Genomic DNA, 23,875 nt, shown 5'->3' with positions numbered 1-23,875 from the left:
GCAAGATGTTTTTGGTGACCATGACGTCACTAGCTGCATCAAAAAGCATCAGAGTGAGAGCTCTGAAGAGAACAATGGCGATACTAGCAATGATATACATTTTTAAACACTAAAAGCTGTTTGCAACATTTATATACATTAACTTACTTATAGCCCCGACAAGCAGATAAAGTGTGATTACAAAAACATTTTTTGTATCTAACGTGTCCAGTTAGGGTTCTTGCAGGCAACACTGATACAAATCCCAGAATGCACTGCGATAGCTGCTGTGTCGTCACGGACAGGCTCGCGTGGACCATGGCGCTCCTATCGATCAAGTTTAAAGCACAGTTCTATTACTAAGTTTATTCCTGGTATTATGTTTGACCATGGGCAGCACGGTGCCAGAGGGGTTAGTGCGTCTGCCTCATAATACGAAGGTCCTGAGTAGTCGTGAATTCAATACCGGCCTCGGGATCTTTCTGTGTGGAGTTTGCATGTCCTCCCTGTGACTGCGTGGGTTCCCTCCGGGTGCTCCGACTTCCTCCCACCTCCAAATAGGTTGATTGGCAACACTAAATTGACCCTAGTGTGTGAATGTGAGTGTGAATGTTGTCTATCTGTGTTGGCACTGCGATTAGTTGGTGACTTGTCCAGGGTGTGCCCCGCCTTCCGCCCGATTGTAGCTGAGATAGGCTCCAGCGACCCCGAAGGGAATAAGCGGTAGGAAATGGATGGATGGATGGATGTTTGACCATATGTCAGTACATTATGTGTCTGTTGGCTAAATGCTACGGCGACGATCATTCTACAAGTCCCAGAATGCACTGCAATCGTTGCAGTCGTCACGGACGAGCTCGCGTTTGAGACCCATAGAGCTCCTTTCAATGAAGTTTGAACGACAGGGGTATCACTAGGTACATTACTAATGTTTTTTTTATTTGATTTCGACATTCTGAAACAAATGTTAAAGTGTGTTTGTTGACTAAACGTGTGTAGCGAGCTCAAACGGCTAATCCCGGAAGTCCGCGTCGTAGTGACTACGGCGGCATTTGAGGGCCAAAACAGATTGAGGGCCAAAAAAGACATTAACACCTGTTTTTACTCTTCTTCGTTGATTGGAACGAGCTTTATTTGCCCAGTAGTGTATTTTGTCCCAACATAACTCGTGGCTATTAAAACAAAACAAAAAAAACCTGAGTTTTGCATTCAAAGTTTGACATAAAAACGTGGGACATTAGCTCCTTTGAGTGACAGGTCGTGTGCCCTATCCATTATTGAGCCGTCACTTGTTAGTGTGCTGCACCAGCAGGGGGCGTCAGAGAGCGCTCTTCCTCTCAAGATCCTTTCTGCTTCCTGGCCCACCTGTACGATGGAGAGGAAGAGGAAGGTTACAGTCACGTGACGTCATCGACATTTGTTGTTAGTGCATTACTTAAACAGCGAATATAAAAGTCAACCGTTAAATGACCAAAAATGTTAAGTATTTGATGGCAGGTCTCAAGCTCCGCCCTCTCCCCGCCTTAAAAACACAATAAGGGTCAACTTTGAATCCACTTCCAGTTTTATAGATATAAAAATACAAATTTCTTCTTTACAAATGAAGTGCAAATTCCCACCACAGCTTCCACAAAACAAAACAAAAAAGACATTCCCAAATCCCGTCCGACTGTCTGCAGGATTTCCATGACCAGCAGGGGGTGCTGCAGCTTCCCAGTAGAGCAGATAATCAAGTATAAATGTGGATGTGCGTCACTATTATAAATCACTTATGTACATACACCACACAATTATGATAAATAATTATTATATTACTTATGATGCATTCAGACACCAGGTGGTCTTCACCCACAATCATAATAAAATTATTCTTTTTTTTTTTTACATGTCTCCTGATTGGACACTTTGGGAGGAAGAGGTCACATGGGTGTCTGAGATCAGCAGGACCACAGGAGCCATTCCAAGCGAGACGGGGCAGGAAAGAAACGCAATTTAAAAAAAAGGTACAGACGAAGTCCGAGCTGTTCAAAATGGCGTCAATGAGGCTGGCGGTCGTCACGGCGTCCAAGTAAACCTAAACGGGCAAAGGTCATGTGACTGCGAGACGCGATCGTATGGCTTCTTCACAGACGACAAGGCATCCATCCCAACAATTTGTTGGCGTCCCCAGCGGGACCGCGCACGCATACGGTTAATATTCATTCTTGTCAGCATGTGATTGGTCAATCAATCAGTGATCGATACAAGTGTAAGGCAGCGAGGCGGTGGGAGGAGCTTTGGGACATCTGCCCCCCCCCCCCCCCCCTTTTAGTGTGCTTAAACCAGTTAGTATGTTAGCTGAGAGGAGGGGCCAACACAGGAAGGGGAGGAGTCAGTCAGGTAAAAGGGGCAAAGGTCAAGTCAGGAGGCATGCTGTGAAAATATCTTATAACCTTTGACCTCTTGAAAGCAGGCAGGAAGTGAGCGAGTGAGAAAGGGAGAGAGAGCAAAAGAGGGGGGGAGTGGCCAAGGGTCACTTGACCAGCACTGACTTTGTCGGAAAGGCCTCTATATCGGCGCACTCCTGCATGGCGGCGGAAGACAGGCTGGGGCGTGGCGAAGCTTTGGGCAGACTGTACATATAGACGGCGCTGATGACCAGCCCCCCCCCGGCGGTGAACATTAGGTCCACGTTGAAGGCGAAGAGGTAGACGGACAGGACGGTGGAGATGATGATGGAGAGGGACGTGGCGAAGCCTTTGAGGATGTTGTCGGCGTACTTGACCACCACGGCAACCAGGAGGCCGCCGAACGCCTGGTTGAAGATGACGCCCCACACCATCGGAGTGTAGCCCGACAGGAAGCCGCGCCGGCTCACGGCTGCGCCGTCGTTCCACCACAGTCCCAGCATGCCCAGCGACATGCCGAAGATGCCCAGCTGTACGTTACGGACCCAGACGGACGGGGCGCTTCCCTTCAGGATCCTCTCGAAGTAGACGCCGGCGAACCCCGACGACAGACAGCTGATGACCACGGCGATCAGGCCGATGGTGTAGTTCTGGTCGGCGTGCGCCGCCTCCTTGTTGCCGTCCTGCTGCACCTGCCGGCCGGTCAGTGGAGATGTAATGATGCCAAGGTGCTCGGGCAAGACCGGGCAGCCTGTACCAAGGTGAAGGTGTGGCCTACCTGCACAATGGCGACGCCCACAAAGAGCAGCAGCAGAGCCAACCACTGGACTCTGGTCAGACTTTTCCTCAGCATCAACACGCTGAACAGCGCCGTAGTCAGGATCTTCAACTGGTACGTCACCTGAGAAAACATCATCATCATCATCATCATCATCACCATCATCACCACCATCATCATCCTCATTATCATCATCCTCATCCTCATTCCCACCATCATCATCTTCACCATCATCATCCTCACCATCCTCATCTCCACCATCATCAACCTCACCATCCTCATTCTCATCACCACCATCATAATCATCATCCTCACCACCATCATCATCCTCATCCTCACCACCATCATCATCCTCAGCATCCTCATCACCATCATCCTCACCCTCCTTAACCTCATTATCATCATCCTCATTCCCACCATCATCATCCTCACCACCACCACCCTCATCACCACCATCCTCATCATCCTCATCTCCACCATCATCAACCTCACCATCCTCATCACCACCATCATCAACCTCACCATCCTCATTCTCATCACCACTATCATTCTCATCCTCACCACCATCATCATCCTCACCACCATCATCATCATCATCCTCCTCAACCTCATCATCATCATCATCGTCACCATCATCAACCTCACATCGTCATCAGCCTCACCATCATCCTCACCATAATCACCACAATCATGCTCATCCTCAACCTCACATCCTCATCACCACCATCATCCTCCTGAACCTCACCAACATCATCCTCAACCTCACCATCCTCATCACCACCGTCATCCTCATCACCATCATCCTCATTATCATCATCATCATCATCATCTTCACCCTCCTCAACCTCACCATCATCACCATCATCACCATCCTCATCATCATCCTCCTCACTATTAGCATCCTCAACCTCACCATCATTCTCACCACCATCATCATCCTCACCCTCAACATCCTCATCACCATCGTCATCCTCACAATCATCATCCTCACTCTTCAACCTCATCCTTACCACCATCTTCATCACCATCATTATCCTCAATCTCACCATCCTCATCACCACCATCATCCTCATCCTCACCATCATCCTCAAACTCACCACTATAATCCTCACCATCCTCAACCTCACCATCATCATCCTCAACATCATCATCATCCTCACCACCATCATCCTAGGGCTGGGCGATATGGCCTTTTATTAATATCTTGTCACGATACACGATATATATCAATATTTTGCCTTAGCCTTGAATGAACACTTCGTTACATATAATCACAGCAGTATGATGATTCTATGTGTCTACATTAAAACATTCTTGTTCACACTGCATTAATATATGCTACTTTTAAACTTTCATGCAGAGAGGGAAATCACAACTAAGTCAATTTAACAAAACTGTATTTATTAAAGAGTTATTAAGCAGTGGCACAAACATTCATGTCATTTCCAAACAGAAAGTGCAAGATTGTCAGAGACATTTTAAAACAAGCTATTTGTGCACTTTTGTGCATGATGTCACTAAGATGACATATCAAAACAACACTAAATTAAAGTGGACTTTTTGTACAGAACGCCACTACAATAGTTTAAAACAAATAAAGTGCACTTTTGTGCATGATGTCACACAAGATACAGTATTTCAATAACTGTCAAATAAAAAAGAGCTGCATAATAGGAAATCAAATAGTGTATGTCCTTCGCTATGTGGTAGGTTACTGCAGACGTTATCTCCTTCTGTTGTTGACTATTTTTGTCATACGGTGTTGATCTGGAATTGGTTGCTTCGGCATTTTGTTGGTGTGGCACCGAACGGAGGTGTTGACATGCGGAGTTTCAAGCACTCTTCATTCTCTAGCGGGTGACTTTTCAAATGATGCTACAAATTAGCAGTAGGTGCTACTTTTTGTAACAACGCTTTTGCTGCATACTTGTTCGACATCTTCACGCTTGAAGCCAAACCACCGCCAGACAATGGACCCCGTGCTGTTTTTCTTGGGAATTAATTCTTCCTTCATTTGTTACCAGATTCGCCCCTTCTTTCTCTCCTTCTATCACTCCGCTAGCATCACAGCTAATGTTACCATGCCGCTACCTCTCTGCTCCGCGAGAGCGTATGACGTTGCACGCGCGACAGTATGTGACGTATGTAAGAAGGTGCGCTTGTTTTAGGTCTCTGTGAGAAGGAGAGACAAGAAAGAGTGAAGAGCCTGCAGTATAATGCCCCGCAGCTAAAAACAACTGCGTGAGAACATATACTCTAATATCACGATATAGTCATTTTCTATATCGCACAGAGACAAACCCCGCAATATATCGAGTATATTCGATATATCGCCCAGCCCTACATCATCCTCATTTTCATCATCACTGTTATCCTCAACCTCACCATTACCACCCTCATCATCCTCACAATCATCACCACCATCATACTCACCATCATCATCCTCATTCTCACCATCATCATCCTTACCACCATCACCATAATAAAGAAGTATACAAGCCACACACTGCTGCTCCTTTTAATCTATATTTTCTGTTTTTTTGCAGCTAGCTAGCTGCTAAGCTAACGAAGCTTAGCGCAGAGAAGGTGGCGTCGGCCTGAAGGCATCTGCTCCCACACGGTGCAACCACTTCCCTGAAGACAGCAAGAACTCGACTCGGTGAAAGAAACAACGTGAGAATGGCTCCCTGCTCTTCGTGCACTGTTCTCATGGATAGGTTGGCTCTGCTAGAAGGCCGTGTCCGGCAGGTAGAGCAGAGTAATCTCGTAACTTTAGATGTTGTGGACACATCTACTAGCGTTAGCTGTAGCGAGCTAACTAGCTCAGTTTATAGCAGCCCTAAGCGGCCTATAAGCAACGGTGAACCGGTTGAGATGCATAATAGATTTAGCCCTTTAGCTAGTTCTACACCCCAGTCTACCGGGCACCACACCTTCGTCATAGGGGACTCCATCACCCGAAACATGCAGTTTAGCAAACCAGCCACAATTAAGTGTATTCCCGGGGCCAGAGCACCTGACATTGAAGCTAATCTTAGGGAGATAACTCGCAACAGGCCTAGTAAACACGTACGACAGGCTAATAGAATAGAAAGTACTTTATTGATCCTTGGGGGAAATGGCACCACTAGCTATGCAAATATAGTTGAACACGTTGGCTCCAATGATACTAGAATGAGACAGTCAGAGATTACAAAGAAGAACATAGTTAGGACTTGTAATCTCACTAGAAAGGTGTCCAGGCATCGAGTACTTGTCTCTGGCCCCCTGCCTGCGTGAGGCAATGATGAGAGATATAACACATTAGTCTCCATTAACAAGTGGCTGGCTAGTTTTTGTAGACAACAGGGACTAACGTTTATTGATAATTGGCCCTCTTTCTGGGTTAAACCGGGCTTGCTGATGAGGAACGGCCATCACCCTAACCAGGAAGGCGCCATCATCCTGACTAGGAACATAGATTATTGTTTGAGTCACACTTGACTAACTACACTAGAGCAAGCCCGGTCACAGGCAATTACAGTGTCTGTTAGTCCGAGTGAGGAGTCAGCTAAGCTAGAACTAGCCAGCGCTAGGCTGGAAAATCCCTGCATACATAGCATTTCTCCTAGAATACACAACTCGCATAATGTTTTTTCTGCAGTGACTGTGCCCGAGGTGGACATGCATTCTACTGAGGTGGCAAATTATGACGCGTTCAGTTTATCGCATCACCAAGCAAACAATCTGAAGATTCCCGTCCTATCAATTCCTAGATATGGTCGAAAATATTTAAAGCGCACTACGCAAAATAAACGTAACGTTATTAATATCACTACTATGGATAACATTAACAAAAATTCCTCCAAACAGCCCACTACCTATAATATGGGCTTTTTAAACATAAGATCATTGTCTCCCAAAACGTTATTAGTTAATGAGGTCATCAGAGACAACAATCTTAACGTCATTGGTCTCAGCGAACACTGGCTCAAACCAGACAAATTTTTCCCGCTTAACGAGGCATCTCCTCCTAACTATACAAATGTGCATATTGCCCGTCCCCTTGAAGGAGGGAGGGGGGCGCACTAATATATAATGAAAATCTTAACCTTACCCCTAACCTAAATAATAAATATAAATCATTTGAGGTGCTTACTATGAGGTCTGTAGCACCGCTGCCTTTCTACCTAGCTGTTATCTACCACCCCCCTGGGCTCTGTTTGGACTTTATCAGTGAATTCTCAAGAGTTTGTAGCTGATCTAGTGACGCACGCTGACGATATAATTATAATGGGGGACTTTAATATCCATATGAATACCCCATCAGACCCTCCGTGCGTGGCTCTCCAGACTATAATTGATAGCTGTGGTCTTACACAAATAATAAATGAACCCACGCATCGCAACGGTAATACGATAGATCAAGTGCTTGTCCGGGGTGTCACCACCTCCAAAGTTATGATACTCCCGTACACCAGGCAACTTTTCCAGGATCCTCTTTGTGGACTTCAGCTCCGCCTTCAACTCCCTACAGAAGCATCTACTGATCCGGAAACTACACCGGCTCAACATCCCCCCTCAGCTGATCCACCTCACCCACAACTTCCTCACCGACCGATTGCAAGCAGTAAGGGTGGGCTCAAACACATCCCCGATGCTTACCATCAACACCAGGGTCCCACAGGGATGTGTGTTGAGCCCTTTCCTGTACACACTCTACACCAATGACTGCCGTAGCATCTCACCCACCACAACATACTTAAAATACTCAGATGATACAGCCATTCTCGCACTCCTCTCCAACAGTCAATCCATCCTGGACTATCATAACACAGTCAAACATTTCACAGAGTCATGCACAGCCAGTTATCTGGAAATCAATGTCAATAAAACAAAAGAAATATGGTTCAACCCCCCCTCACCTCAGAACCCCATCATCATAAACACACAAACAGTTCAAACAGTTGACACTTTTAAATACCTGGGCATAACCTTGGACAATAAACTCACCTTTGATCAACACACCACGGACATTCAAAAAAGAAGTCAACAAAGACTGTCAGCCATCCGGAAACTTAAAGGACTATACGTTGCACCTCATCTCCTGTTATTACTTTACCAAAGCATTGTTCAACCCATCCTTCTGTACTGTTCCACATGTTTTTTCACCATGCTTTCTGTAACCAACCGGACCAAACTCACACGCATTACAAACATAGCAGCTAAAATCATCGGCCTACCCACACCCAACATTTCAGACACAAACCACAGGTCCATCACCCGACTGGCAAAAACAATAGTCCAGGATATCACTCACCCACTACACCAATACATCATCCCACTACCATCAGGGCGCAGGTACAGAACAATCAAATTCCGGAGGGCCCGCCTCAGGAAAAGCCTGATCCCTGCAGCTATAGCCGCCCTTAACAGCAGGCCCGGCCGACCTGTCTGACAAGCCTGTAAATGTGTGTTAGTCATGTATGATGTCTTTTTGTTATTTTTATTTTTTTGTGTGATGTGTAATGTCTAGTGTTTAAATGTACGGCAGTGACAATGAATTTCCCCAAGGGGACCAATAAATCTAATCTAATCTAATCTAATCTAAAGTAATGTCCAATCATTACCTTATAAAATTCAAAGTTCTGATTCATTGTCAACAAGCTAATAATAATCACTGCTTTAGCAGCCGCAACATTAATGCTGTCACAACGATGACTCTTGCTGGCTTACTGCTTTCGTTAATGGCGCCATTCCCAAATTATGTGGGCTCCATCGATGACCTCACTAACAACTTTAACAACGCCCTGCGTGACACTATTGATAGTATACCACCACTAAAGCTAAAAAGGCCCCTAAAAGGCGTACCCCATGGTTTACAGAAGAAACCAGAGCTCTTAAACTATCATGTAAAAAGCTGGAACACAAATGGCACGCGACTAAACTTGAGGTTTTCCACCAAGCATTGAGTGATAGTTTAATAACTTATAAACGCATGCTTTCCCTTGGCTAAAGCTAATTACTACTCTAATCTCATCCGCCTCAACAAAAACGATCCTAAATATTTGTTCAGTACAGTAGCGTCGCTAACCCAACAAGGAACTCCCCCCAGTAGCTCCACCCACTCAGCAGATGACTATGAATTTCTTTAATAAGAAAATTTAACTAATTAAAAGGAGATTAAAGACAACGAATCCCAGCTACAACTGGATTCTATTAACACAGATAAGAATGTATACACGACGGATATTGCTCTCCAAAATAGTCTCTCTCTTTTTGATGAAATAACAGGAACTCCTGCGGTGTGTACCGTATTTTCCGCACTATTAGCCGCACCTAAAAACCACAAATTTACTCAAAAGCTGACAGTGCGGCTTATAACCCGGTGCGCTTTATATATGGATTAATATTAAGATTCATTTTCATAAAGTTTCGGTCTCGCAACTACGGTAAACAGCCGCCATCTTTTTTCCCCGTAGAAGAGGAAGTGCTTCTTCTTCTACGCAAGCAACCGCCAAGGTAAGCACCCGCCCCCATAGAACAGGAAGCGCTTCTTCTTCTACTGTAAGCAACCACCCGCCCGCGTAGAAGAAGAAGAGGAAGCGCGCGGATATTACGTTTCATTTCCTTTGTGTGTTTACATCTGTAAAGACCACAAAATGGCTCCTACTAAGCGACAGGTTTCCGGTTCATGAAAAGACGCAATCTCTCCATCCGCACACGGACTACTATTTCACAGCAACTGCCTAAAGACTTTCAAGAAAAGCTGGCTACTTTCCGTGCATATTGTAAAAACAAGATAGCTGAAAAAAAGATCCGGCCAGAGAACATTATCAACATGGACGAGGTTCCACTGACTTTTGATATTCCTGTGAACCGCACTGTGGATACAACGGGAGCACGTACGGTGAATATTCGCACCACAGGGAATGAGAAGTCATCCTTCACTGTGGTTCTAGCTTGCCATGCCAATGGCCAGAAACTTCCACCCATGGTGATATTCAAAAGGAAGACCTTGCCAAAAGAGACCTTTCCAGCCGGCGTCATCATAAAAGCTAACTCGAAGGGATGGATGGATGAAGAAAAGATGAGCGAGTGGTTAAGGGAAGTTTACGCGAAGAGGCCGGGTGGCTTTTTTCACGCAGCTCCGTCCATGTTGATATACGACTCCATGCGCGCCCACATCACGCTGGTTTTTAATATATTATTAAAGTTTGACTGACCTATCTGACTGTTTTTTTGACATTCCTTTAGCGCAGTTAGATGCGGCTTATAACACGGGGCGGCTTATAGGTGGACAAAGTTTTGAAATATGCCGTTCATTGAAGGCGCGGCTTATAACCCAGGGCGGCTTATGGTGCGGAAAATACGGTAAATGGGACAAAACAAACATGTTTACTTGACCCACTCCCTGGGAAACTTATCAAGGAACTGTTTGTAATATTAGGTCCATCAGTGCTAAATATTATAAACGTATCACTTTCCTCTGGCACTGTTCCCCTAGCATTCAAAAAAGCAGTTATTCATCCTCTGCTCAAAATACTTAACCTCAATCCTGACCTCATGGTAAACGCCTTCTCTTTATTTAGAAAATCCTCGAAAAAAATTGTTGCACAGCAGCTAATTGAACACTTAGCGTCTAACAATCTCTGTGAACCCTTTCAGTCCGGTTTCAGGGCAAATCACTCTACGGAGACTGCCCTCACAAAAATGACTAATGATCTATTGCTAACGATGGATGCTGATGCGTCATCCATGTTGCTGCTTCTTGATTTTAGCACTGCTTTTGATACATTCGATCATAATATTTTATTAGAGCGTATCAAAACACGTATTGGTATGTTAGACTTAGCCTTGTCTTGGTTAAACTCCGATCTTACTGACAGGATGCAGTGCGTCTCCCATAACAATGTGACCTCGGAGTATGTTAAAGTAATGTGCGGAGTTCCACAGGGTTCGGTTCTTGGCCCTGCACTCTTCAGCATCTACATGCTGCCGCTAGGTTTGACATCATACGCAAATACGGTGTTAGCTTTCACTGTTATGCTGATGACACCCAACTCTACATGCCCCTAAAGCTGACCAACACGCCGGATTGTAGTCACCTGGAAGCATGTCTTAAAGGGGAACATTATCACCAGACCTATGTAAGCGTCAATATATACCTTGATGTTGCAGAAAAAAGACCATATATTTTTTTAACCGATTTCCGAACTCTAAATGGGTGAATTTTGGCAAATTAAACGCCTTTCTATTATTCGCTCTCAGAGCGATGTCGTCACAACGTGACGTCACATCGTGAAGCAATCCGCTATTTTCTCACTTTCGTCGGTGTGTTGTCGGCGGGTGTAACAACACGAACAGGGACGGATTCAAGTTGCACCAGTGGCCCAAAGATGCGAAAGTGGCAAGAAATTGGACAAAATGTGTTCAAAATACGAGGGTGTGGGGAAAGCCGACGAAATGGTCAGTCGATTGTTCCGCACACTTTACCGACAAAAGCTATGCTACGACAGAGATGGCAAGAATGTGTGGATATCCTGCAACACTCAAAGCAGATGCATTCCCAATGATAAAGTCAAAGAAATTTGCCGCCAGACCCCCATTGAATCTGCCGGAGTGTGTGAGCTATTCAGGGACAACGGACCTCGGTAGCACGGCAAGCAATGGCGGCAGTTTGTTCCCGCAGACGAGCGAGCTAAACCCCCTGGATGTCTTGGCTCACACCGTCCCTTATGCCACCGAAGATGATCAAGAGAAGAATATCGACCCTAGCTTCCCTGGCCTGCTGTTATCAACTCCAAAACTGGACAGATCAGCTTTCAGGAAAAGAGAGCGGATGAGGGTATGTCTACAGAATATATTAATTGATGAAAACTTTATTCATTACTCGCGGTTTTACGTAAATTATTTTACATAAACTGTGTTTACCAATAATTTAGCTTAAAAACATTTATTTTTTTCAATCATTCGAGTACATTCGGGTAGTCTTGTGTAATGCAGTATTTTGTATCTGTTTAGGTATGGTTAACCAGAGTGCTGGAATCGTGGAAAAATATATGTTCTTAGCGCGCCTGAAATGGGCTGTCTGCACTCTCAAAGTGCATGTTGTTGCCAAATGTATTTCATACGCTGTAAACCTAGTTCATAGTTGTTAGTAATTATCTTATCAGACAGTGTTAAGCCGCTGAAATCCGAGTCTGAATCCGAGCTAATGTCGCTATACCTTGCTGTTTGTTTGTATTGGCATCACTGTGTGACGTCACAGGAAAATGGACGGGTGTATATAACGATGGTTAAAATCAGGCACTTTGAAGCTTTTTTTAGGGATATTGCGTGATGGGTAACATTTTGAAAAAAACTTGGAAAAATAAAATAAGCCACTGGGAACTGATTTGTAATGGTTTTAACCCTTCTGAAATTGTGATAATGTTCCCCTTTAATGAAATTAAACAATGGATGTCCGCTAACTTTTTGCAATTTAACGCTAAGAAAATGGAAATGCTGATTATCGGTCCTGCTAGACACCGACACCTATTTAACAATACCACCTTAACATTTGACAACCAAACAATTACACCAGGCGACTCAGTAAAGAATCTGGGTATTATCTTCGACCCAACTCTCTCGTTTGAGTCACACATTAAGAGTGTTACTAAAACGGCCTTCTTTCATCTCTGTAATATCGCTAAAATCCTTTCCATTTTGTCCACTAGCGACGCTGAGATCGTTATTCATGCGTTTGTTACATCTCGTCTCGATTACTGTAACGTATTATTTTCTGGTCTCCCTATGTCTAGCATTAAAAGATTACAGTTGGTACAAAATGCGGCTGCTAGACTTTTGACAAGAACGAGAAAGTTTGATCATATTACGCCTATACTGGCTCACCTGCACTGGCTTCCTGTGCACTTAAGATGTGACTTTAAGGTTTTACTACTTACGTATAAAATACTACACGGTCTAGCTACAGCCTATCTTGCTTATTGTATTGTACCATATGTGCCGGCAAGAAATCTGCATTCAAAGAACTCCGACTTAGTGATTCCCAGAGCCCAAAAAAAGTCTGCGGCCTGTAGAGCGTTTTCTATTCGGGCTCCAGTATTCTGGAATGCCCTCCCGGTAACAGTTAGAGATGCTACCTCAGTAGAAGCATTTAAGTCCCATCTTAAAACTCATTTGTATACTCTAGCCCAGTGGTTATTAACCTTGTTGGAGGTACCGAACCCCACCAGTTTCATATGCGCATTCACCGAACCCTGCTTTAGTGAAAAATAAAATGTTTTTTTTTTTCAAATTCAAGACAAAGTTATGTTTTTGGTAACACTTTAGTATGGGGAACATATTCTAAGTAACAAAAACTTAATTTAGAGTTATTTGGTTAGGGTTAGGGTTAGAGGGTTAGGGCCAGGGTTAGAGGGTTAGGGTTATAATAAGGCCATGCCGAAAAAGGCATTAATAAGTACTTAAGTACTTAATAATGACTAGTTAAGAGCCAATATGTTACTAATTTGCATGTTAATAAGAAACTAATTAATGGTGAATATGTTCCCCATACTAAATAAAGTGTTACCATGTTTTTTTTACTGGTGCACAAAATGAACCGTGCATGAACATCACCATGTTCAAACAACAAAACCAACACAGACTTCTGCTGTTGCCGTATCTGTAATACGCCGATAGGGAGAAGTTTTTATTTACACGATGAGTCGGGTGTGTCTTGACCACCGCCGAACCCCTGAGGCCGACTCACCGAACCCCGAGGGTTCGATCGAACCCAGGTTAAGAACCACTGCTCTAGCCTTTAAATAGACCTCCATTTTAGACCAGTTGATCTGCCGTCTCTTTTCTGCTCCTTCGTGGAGAGGGGGGCACAGATTAGGTGACCACAGATGGAGCGCTAGCTGTTCAAAGTCGGCACCCGGGTTGGACCACTTATCTGTGCATCAGTTGGGGATGTTTCTGCGCTGCTGACCTGTCTCCATTCAAGACGATCTGCTGCTGGCCCCACTATGGACTGGACTCTCACATTTTTTACTAGATCCACTCGACGTTCTTTGCACCAGTCGCCCAGGAGGGGCGGGGGTCCCCACATCTGCGGTCCCCTCCAAGGTTTCTCATTGTAGCCCATTGGCTTGAGTTTTTTCTTGCCCTGATGTGGGATCTGAGCCGAGGATGTCGTTGTGGCTTGTGTAGCCCTTTAAGACACGTGATTTAGGGCTATATAAATAAACTGTGATTGATTGATTGATCATCCTCACCATCATCATCCTCAACCTCACATCCTCATCATCATCATCCTCAACCTCACATCGTCATCATCATCGTCAACCTCACCACCACCATCAGCCTCATCATCCTCACCATCATCATCCTCAACCTCACCATCATCATCCTCAACCTCACCATTAGAGATGTCCGATAATATCGGCCTGCCGATATTATCGTCCGATAAATGCGTTAAAATGTAATATCGGAAATTATCGGTATCGTTTTTTTTATTATCGGTATCTGTTTTTTGTTTTGTTTTTTTGTTTTTTATTAAATCAACATAAAAAACACAAGATACACTTACAATTAGTTTACCAACCCAAAACAACTCCCTCCCCCATTCACACTCATTCACACAAAAGGGTTGTTTCTTTCTGTTATTAATATTCTGGTTCGTACATTATATATCAATATAGTCTGCAAGGGATACAGTCCGTAAGCACACATGATTGTGCGTGCTGCTGGTTCACTAATAGTACTAACCTTTTAACAGTTAATTTGACTTATTTTCATCAATTACTAGTTTCTATGTAACTGTTTTTATATTGTTTTACTTTCTCTTTTTTTTCAAGAAAATGTTTTTAATTTATTTATCTTATTTTATTTTATTATTTTTTTTTAAAAGTACCTTATCTTCACCATACCTGGTTGTCCAAATTAGGCATAATAATGTGTTAATTCCACGACTGTATATATCGGTTGATATCGGTATCAGTAATTAAAGAGTTGGACAATATCGGAATATCGGCAAAAAGCCATTATCGGCAATGCCTACTCACCATCATCATCCCAGGCATGTGATTTGAAGTACAAGTACCCCTCTGAAGCTCCTGTTTTTTCAGCAATTGAACATGCAAAAATTAGCAAAAAAGCACCATTTAGAGATGTTTTAGTGTTTAAAGAATTGAAAAATGATCAACAGAGTTGACATAAATACATAGCCCATTCATCCAAATGAATCACTATGTCTGTTACAGTCACTATGTTATTGGGTTAGCCTACTCTATACAGTATTTATAACTTGTGTTCACAGCCACAGGAACCACGTGGGTTAGCTTACTCTATACAGTATTTACAACCTTACTAGTGTTCACTTCACAGTCACAGATGGTTCATCTAGTTATTTACACATTACTTTGGCCCATCCATCCATCCATTTTCTACCGCTTGTCCCTTATGGGGTCGCTGGCCTTCCTGGCAAATTTCTGAGCAGCTTGAATTTTGTTTTTGGTTTCTGCACACCAATGTAAATGAAATGTAGCATTAAGACGGGCCATACAGTAGCAAAAGTCATCACATGTCTGCCACAATCATGTGCGTTCTTAAATGTGTATTCCGCTTCTTCCATGTCGAGAGCGGTTTTGATTTGGGCTTACATGGTAAACAACTCAAATGTTGGCCATTGTTTTATCCAGACGCATACATTTATCCAAATGTGGCCAAGTAGACACATTGTGGGTTACCTGGACGTCGTCTACATCGCTAAAAGAAAAATCTAAGGAAGAGAATCCCTCTGCCATCTTCCATTAGTTTATATAATATATGAATCACCCGCTTGAATATTCCCTCTTCACTTCTAGGAATGTCTCGTTGTCATTTGGGATATCTGTCGTGATTTCCCTTCCTGGTTCGATGACCCGCCCTATCTTGCCTTTGATTGGCCTGTCCCTAATGTTTTGCCCTACTTTTAACCAATTGTGACTTATCATAGTAAACCAACCAATCATGTATGTTCTTATACGTAAACAAACCAATCATCATTGATCTTTCCCGTATATGTTGTCCCTTGCCCGTAGACTTGCTTCGCTTCGAACTTAGATTTTTAAGTTAACAATTTTTAATGGAAAACCGTAGTTTCTACCACTGGATTATCAAAAACCGTACTTATAACGGGAAAACCGTACGGATTACGGGAAAATCGTAGTTGTTGGCAGGTATGGCAAAGAGACGGATCAAGATTTTAGCACACATTGCAGGTCGAAAAAAACGAAGACAAAACGGAAAATTATTTTTTTGATTTTCACAGAGATAAAAAAAGACGGATTTCCGACTATAGACAGAAAAATCACATGCCTGCATCCTCACAATAACTGTAATCATCTTATCGCCCTCATCTTCACTATAACCCTCATCACCATCCTCCCGATCACCCTCATCACCATCCTCCCGATCACCCTCATCACCATCCTCCCGATCACCCTCATCACCATCCTCCCGATAACCCTCATCACCATCCTCCCGATAACCCTCATCACCATCCTCCTGAATACCCTTACCATCGTCTCAATAACCCTCACCATCGTCCCAATAACCCTCCTCATCAATCACTATTGTCGTCATCACCATCCTCCGTCATCTTAATCAATCATCCTAACAATAACCCTCATCACCATCCTCACAATAACCCTCTTCATCTCATTGCCCTCAGCCTCACCGTAACCCTCAGCACCCTCACCATCCTCACATTAACCCTCACCATCATCATCACCACCCTCATCATCAGTTAGCAGTATTTATTAGGGATGTGAATCAATGGGCATACAACAATCCAATTCAGAGGGTGACGAATTGATTCAGAATCAAATCTCAATTCAAACAGATTGTCGCAATATATTAATATTTGGTATAATAATTATATTGAAACTTTTTCAAAACAGGTAACCAGTTAGAAATGCACCTTCTGGTTGCATGGAGATGGCCTAAAAACATATTTTTTTAAATTGATTACTGTGGAAAAAAAAAAAAGGCTATTCGGACATGTATCTATTTTTGCGCAGCCCTATTAGTTACACACATGTACTACCTGGTTACACATAAGCAGGTTACGTTCACAACAGCATCAATGTCGCTGCACAACAACACGCGTATAACGTGACGCAACACTGCGACCTCTGACCTGGAAGGTGGCGGCGGGCAGGTTGGAGATGGCGACGTACTGCAGGTTGTTCTGTAGCGTGTAGATGAGGGACGGAACTGCCAACTTCAACATGTCCCTGTACTGGAAAAAGATGGCGTCCACCAGGAGCGCCGCCATCTTCTTCACGTTGACTGATGGGAAACACACACACGTTATGTATTTAAACTGTTGTATTTTTCAGACTTAAAATACTTAAATTTTCTCAAAAATCAACCATGCCCCTTATAACCTGTTGAGCCTAATGTACGTATCATATCTAATTGTGCTTACCTACCTTGAAACTATTTGGTACATGGTGTAATGATAAAAGTGGCCAGTAGATGGCAGTCACACACCAGAGATGAATGACGCTAGCAAGCACCGTAAGCAAGCAACAGTAAAACCTTGATGTTTCATTAAGAATATAGAACATTACACTCGGTGCTTGAAAATCTGTCAAAATGTTTTCGTACATCTTGGGTAAGCTACGTTAAATTGTCGGAGCCTCACGGCTAGCATAGTCCGACGTGCTGTGCTTCAACATACTGGTATTATTATGGTGTGTGTACAAGGACCCCAAAAGGGCACCTATTAGGAAACATGTCTGGTGTTTTGTTTCGCAATATTATGCAAAACCAACTTTTCTTACCTATTGGTACCTGCTGATGTGTATTTGGGATCTGCGTAATCCCCAAAAATTTGCGCGAGTCCTCCATTGTAGCCCACGCTGTGGTTAATAAGTTCCTTTTTCTCTATCCTCTTGTTGTGGGGCCATTTGTAATACAAAGTAACGTACAGTTCTAGCTTATATCCGTCAGTAGCCTCGCTATGGAAGCGCTAAAAAATACCCGTAACAGAAAGATGACGGGGAGAAGATCCTGTCGAAGAGGAGCCACCAAAAAGAAGACCGCCCGCAAAACGGCGCATCCTGAAGAGACTATCAGAAAGCAACTTGAAGATGGTCTGTAAAACAATCTATGCAACATTTTGACCAAAGAACCACCGTTACATGTCATGTAGACCAGTGGTCCCCAACCATCGGTCCAGGGACTGGTCCGTGACACATTGGCTACCGGGCCGCAGAGAAACATGAAATAATTTATTAACGACTGCATTTTCTCCGACTTAAAGGGGAACATTATCACCAGACCTATGTAAGCGTCAATATATACCTTGATGTTGCAGAAAAAAGAAGCAATCCGCCATTTTCTCACTTTCGTCGGTGTGTTGTCGGAGGGTGTAACAACACGAACAGGGACGGATTCAAGTTGCACCAGTGGCCCAAAGATGCGAAAGTGGCAAGAAATTGGACGAAATTTGTTCAAAATACGAGGCTGTGGGGAAAGCCGACGAAATGGTCAGTCGTTTGTTCCGCACACTTTACCGACGAAAGCTATGCTACGACACAGAGATGGCAAGAATGTGTGGATATCCTGCGATACTCAAAGCAGATGCTGACATCAACTCCAAAACTGGACAGATCAGCTTTCAGGAAAAGAGAGCGGATGAGGGTATGTCTACAGAATATATTAATTGATGAAAACTTTATTCACTACTCGCGGTTTTACGTAAATTATTATACATAAACTGTGTTTACCAATAATTTAGCTTAAAAACATTAATTTTTTTCAATCACTCGAGTACATTCGGGTAGTCTTGTGTAATGCAGTATTTTGTGTCTATTTAGGTATGGTTAACCTGAGTGCTGAAATCGTGGAAAAATATATGCTCTTAGCGCGCCTGAAATGGGCTGTCTGCACTCTCAAAGTGCATGTTGTTGCCAAATGTATTTCATATGCTGTAAACCTAGTTCATAGTTGTTAGTTTCCTTTAATGCCAAACACAAACATACCAATCGTTGGTTAGAAGGCGATCGCCGAATTCGTCCTCGCTTTCTCCCGTGTCGCAGGCTGTCGTGTCGTTTTCGTCTGCATACGGTTCAAACCGATATGGCTCAATAGCTTCAGTTTCTTCTTCAATTTCGTTTTCGCTACCTGCCTCCACACTACAACCATCCGTTTCAATACATGCGTAATCTGTTGAATCGCTTTAGCCGCTGAAATCCGAGTCTGAATCCGAGCTAATGTCGCTATACCTTGCTGTTCTATCCGCCATGTTTGTTTGTATTGGCATCACTGTGTGACGTCACAGGAAAATGGACGGGTGTATATAACGATGGTTAAAATCAGGCACTTTGAAGCTTTTTTTTAGGGATATTGCGTGATAGGTAAAGTTTTGAAACAAACTTCGAAAAATAAAATAAGCCACTGGGAACTGATTTTTAATGATTTTAACCCTTCTGAAATTGTGATAATGTTCCCCTTTAACTTTCGTCTGTCCCACTAGGCCAGGACTGGGCAATTATTTAGACTCGGGAGCCAAATATAGAGAAAAAAAATGTGTCTAGGGGCCGGTATATCTGATTTTTAGGAACACTAATACAAAACCTCACAATAATGTCTGATTGAATGCTAAAAAAACGTTATGACAGACCGCCTGAAAAAAACGAAATGTAATTTAAAACAATTGTACTGAATGAGACACCCAGAATGTACATGAAAATAAAGAATGTGGTATTTACAATATTAACAATGAACAAAAAAACACTGAATATTGACAACATATGAATGTCACACCCCCTCTTTATCGACATATTTTACAATCAAGCAAAACACAACAAAAATGCAACAAACAGCGAAATATGAATGCGAAGGGTAAAAAAAAAAAACTAAAATCTGATATATGTGATAGATCACTAAGCATTAGAACTTGGTTGTAAAAATCTCCTTCCGCGTCTGTCCCTGACACCCGCATTTCAGGCTGACACTGTGGAAACGCTCCCCACCCACACTGCTTGGCGCCTCGTCTGAGCTGCTGTGACTTAGATTACCATAGTAACTAATTAGATTACCATAGTAACTAATCAGATTACCATAGTAACTAGCAAATCATGCAGAAGCACAGATTCCAACCATTGAAATACTTTGTATAGTTCAAGACTTAAGGTCATTTGAAAACATCACTGCACCTCATAATGGCAGCTACAGTTTCCATTTTAAAAACCTAAAAACATTTTGGGGAATGTCCGGCGGGCCAGATTGAAAAGCTTAACGGGCCGCAAGCGGCCTCCGGGCCTTAATTTGCCCAGGTCTGCACTAGACACACAAATAAGATTGTTTATAGATGTACAATAAAACTCCTCAAAGGAAGTTGCCATGTGTTATATTTGTTATAACTTTTGTGACATGATACATAAATGTGACAGATTGTAGCAAACGGCTGATTTCCATTTGCATTGCCCAGCAGGTTGATGGTAACCTGCTGGGGATCTCATTGCAAAGAAACAAGCCCAGGGCTCCCACTAATTCAGCGTTATAGTGAGTTGTATTTTTCATGCACCTATTTTTGCTGTATTTATCTGGCACAAGTGGAAAGCTGGTCCCTGGAAATAATGCCTACATTAAAACGGTCCGTGGTGCAAAAAAGGTCGGGGACCACTGATGTAGACCACAAGGAAGTGTTTTAAATGTAGGAAAAAAATATAATACGACCCCTTCACTGCGCCCTATGTTCCGAAAAATACAGCAATCATTGTAAAGTGTGTTACGAGGATCTTTGCTGGCAGTACGACGCCTCACGGCGAGGATTGATTTAATGATTGATACTTTTATTAGTAGATTGCACAGTACAGTACCCATTCCGTACAATTGACCACTAAATGGTAACACCCGAATACGTTTTTCAACTTGTTTAAGTCGGGGTCCACGTTAATCAATTCATGGTTGCTACTTACGCCTCCCCTGCAGCAGGATGATGAGGAGACACGCCAGCACCTTGAGGACCTCCGCCATGACCACAGCCGACGTGGCAAAGAAGCGCTCGCCCGGTATCGTGCGCACATAACGAATGCTGAGTATGAGCACGGAGTTCTGGACCACCAGCAGGGCCAGGCTGATGTACTTCCACCTGTGGTTGACTGACACACAGCACGGCATATCTTAGCAGCATGTTCATTTGCCCCTCGGGAGGCGTGGCCGCAACTAGACACAAGCAGGCATTCATCAGAGTGGAGCTGGGCAAACACTACCTGGCCAGAGGGGAGCTCCACGTCAGCACCTGCTCACCTAACTAGCATTAGCATCAGCTGCTTGCGTCCACTTGGCGATCTCCAAAATTAAAGTTGTAACAAACATTGCTAACGCTGAGCAGTCAGTAGGAAACATACACAGTAGGTTTAAACTATTACGTAAAGAGATGCTAACAAGAGTTCCAGACTCGGCTTCTTACCTTCACCGTTGCCCGGCCTGGTGGTCTTGTCCTCGGCCACTTGCTTGTGGTTCTCCGCCATGCTAACTTCTTGCTAGCAAGCGGCGCGAGGCCAAGCGAAAGGCCGACACCCCCGCGTCTGACTTCGGGCTAAAACTGGCAAGTGTTGTATCCAAGGCGGACGTGTCTTAGACAGGCCGCGGTAGGAGGAAAGTCCGACCGGCAGCGGCGATGTTCCGCAGGCAGACGACCCTCTCTCTCTCTCTCTCTCTGCTGCGGTGCTCAATTGGGCCGGCTCCTGGGTTAGAGCTGTGACTTTCGCGAACGAATCGAGTCTTTTGAACGGCTCAGTAAGTAAACAATGAGAACCGATTCCCAGGTGTGAGCGACTCGTTTGGGACCCGTTTTTTTATGTACATGTAAATTTTGCGTTTGTTTTTATTATAAAAAATAATATACATGTATAAAAACAGAAAAATGTATATGTTTTAAAACGTATTTATTAATTGTATTTATTTATTTTTATTATTTTTTCCGGTTCATTATTCTAAAATCTGGAGTAGTTCAGGCGTACACACATCAGCTATGGTTGTACAATTTTGTAGTCACATGTTTATGTTCTAATTGTTATTGTGGTTTTACTTATATGTTCTTGATATTTATTAATTACTTATTTTTTTACATAGTGTATTTTTTCCCCTATTTTGTTAAAATACACATTTTTAGGTGATTTTATTATTTGTATTTTTTTTTTTTTTTTCGGGTTCATTATTCTAAAATTTAGAGTAGTTCTGGCTTACACAAAAAAGTAAAAAAAAGTACACCTCCAGGCAACTTTAACCCTAAACTAACACCTTCCCCGGATTGTTGTTAATAATCAAATGTAAACAATCAATTGCAGATATTTTTGTTATGCCTTCTGATCCCTCTCTCTCTCTCTCTATGTCCACTACTTGCTGTACAAATCCTACCAAGTCAGTCCTACACTGTTTCAATATCCATTTCTCTGTTCTCAATTGTTGATGACTGATGATAACAACCAAACCTACCCCCCCCCCTACCCCCCCCCCCCCCCCCGCCCCGAATTGTAAATAATGTAAATAATTCAATGTATACACCCTGATGATTATCTTGTGTGATGACTGTATTATGATGATAGTATATATGATAGTATGTATCTGTATCATGAATCAATGGACCCCGACTTAAACAAGTTGAAAAACTTATTGGGGTGTTACCATTTAGTGGTCAATTGTACGGAATATGTACTTCACTGTGCAACCTACTAATAAAAGTCTCAATCAATCAATCACTCAACACACATCAGCTATGGTCTTACAATTTTGTGGTCAAATTTTTATGTTCTAATTGTTATTGTGGTTTTACTTATACTCTATGTTCTTAATATTTATTAATTACTTATTTTTTACATAGTGTATGTTATTGTGGTTTTACTTATACTGTATGTTCTTAATATTTATTAATTACTTATTTTTTACATAGTGTATTTTTTTCCCCTATTTTGTTAAAATACAAACATTTTTAAGTGATTTTATTATTTGTATTTATTTGTATTTTTATTATTTTTTCGGGTTCATTATTCTAAAATTTAGAGTAGTTCAGGCGTACACACATCAGCTACGGTCGTACAATTTTGGAGTCAAATTTTTATTTTCTAATTGTTATTGTGGTTTGACTTATACGTTCTTAATATTTATTAATTACTTATTTTTTACATAGTGTATTTTTTTCCCCAATTTTGTTAAAATACAACATTTTTTAGGTGATTTTATTATTTGTATTTTTATTATTTTTTCGGGTTCATCATTCTAAAATTTAGAGTAGTTCAGGCGTACACACATCAGCTATGGTCGTACAATTTTGTAGTCACATTTTTATGTTGTAATTGTTATTGTGGTTTTACTTATACGTTATTAATATTTATTAATGACTTATTTTTTTACATTGTGTATTTTTTTCCTATTTTGTTAAAATACAAACATTTTTTAGGTGATTTTATTAATTGTATTTATTTTTATTTTTATAATTTTTTCAGGTTTATTATTCTCAAATCTGGAGTAGTTCAGGCATACACACATCAGCTATGGTCGTACAATTTTGTAGTCACATTTGTATGTTCTAATTGTTATTGTGGTTTTACATGTACGTTCTTAATATCTATTAATTACTTATTTTTTTACACAGTATATTTTTTCCCTATTTCGTTAAAATACAAAAAAATTTTAGGTGATTTTATTAATTGTATTTATTCATATTTTTATTATTTTTTCAGGTTCATTATTTTAAAATCTGGAG

General features: G+C 42.3%; 1 protein-coding gene across 2 annotated transcripts; it reads right to left on the bottom strand.

Moving 5' to 3' along the window:
• Nucleotides 1–971: 971 nt before the first annotated feature.
• slc35a2 (solute carrier family 35 member 2) lies at nucleotides 972–22,594 on the bottom strand. 2 transcript variants are annotated; one of them, XM_061985467.2, is made up of 7 exons: nucleotides 21,581–22,594; nucleotides 21,087–21,269; nucleotides 17,294–17,445; nucleotides 15,177–15,227; nucleotides 3,145–3,267; nucleotides 2,511–3,058; nucleotides 972–1,344 (listed from the first exon to the last, which is right to left on the bottom strand). In XM_061985467.2, exons 1-7 carry the CDS (start codon nucleotides 21,639–21,641, stop codon nucleotides 1,317–1,319), a joined length of 1,146 nt encoding a protein of 381 aa, XP_061841451.2. In that variant the 5' UTR covers nucleotides 21,642–22,594; the 3' UTR covers nucleotides 972–1,316. The 2 variants fall into 2 exon arrangements, with proteins under 2 accessions (XP_061841451.2, XP_061841452.2); XM_061985468.2 differs by lacking the exon at nucleotides 15,177–15,227 and having other exon boundaries at nucleotides 978–1,344; nucleotides 21,581–22,590.
• Nucleotides 22,595–23,875: the final 1,281 nt, after the last annotated feature.

The sequence above is a fragment of the Nerophis lumbriciformis genome, linkage group LG23 (genome assembly GCF_033978685.3).
Source record: "Nerophis lumbriciformis linkage group LG23, RoL_Nlum_v2.1, whole genome shotgun sequence".
Taxonomy (NCBI): domain Eukaryota; kingdom Metazoa; phylum Chordata; class Actinopteri; order Syngnathiformes; family Syngnathidae; genus Nerophis; species Nerophis lumbriciformis.
The sequence above is the reverse complement of the archived record's forward strand: the minus strand, read 5'-3'. Positions and strand labels throughout refer to the sequence as shown.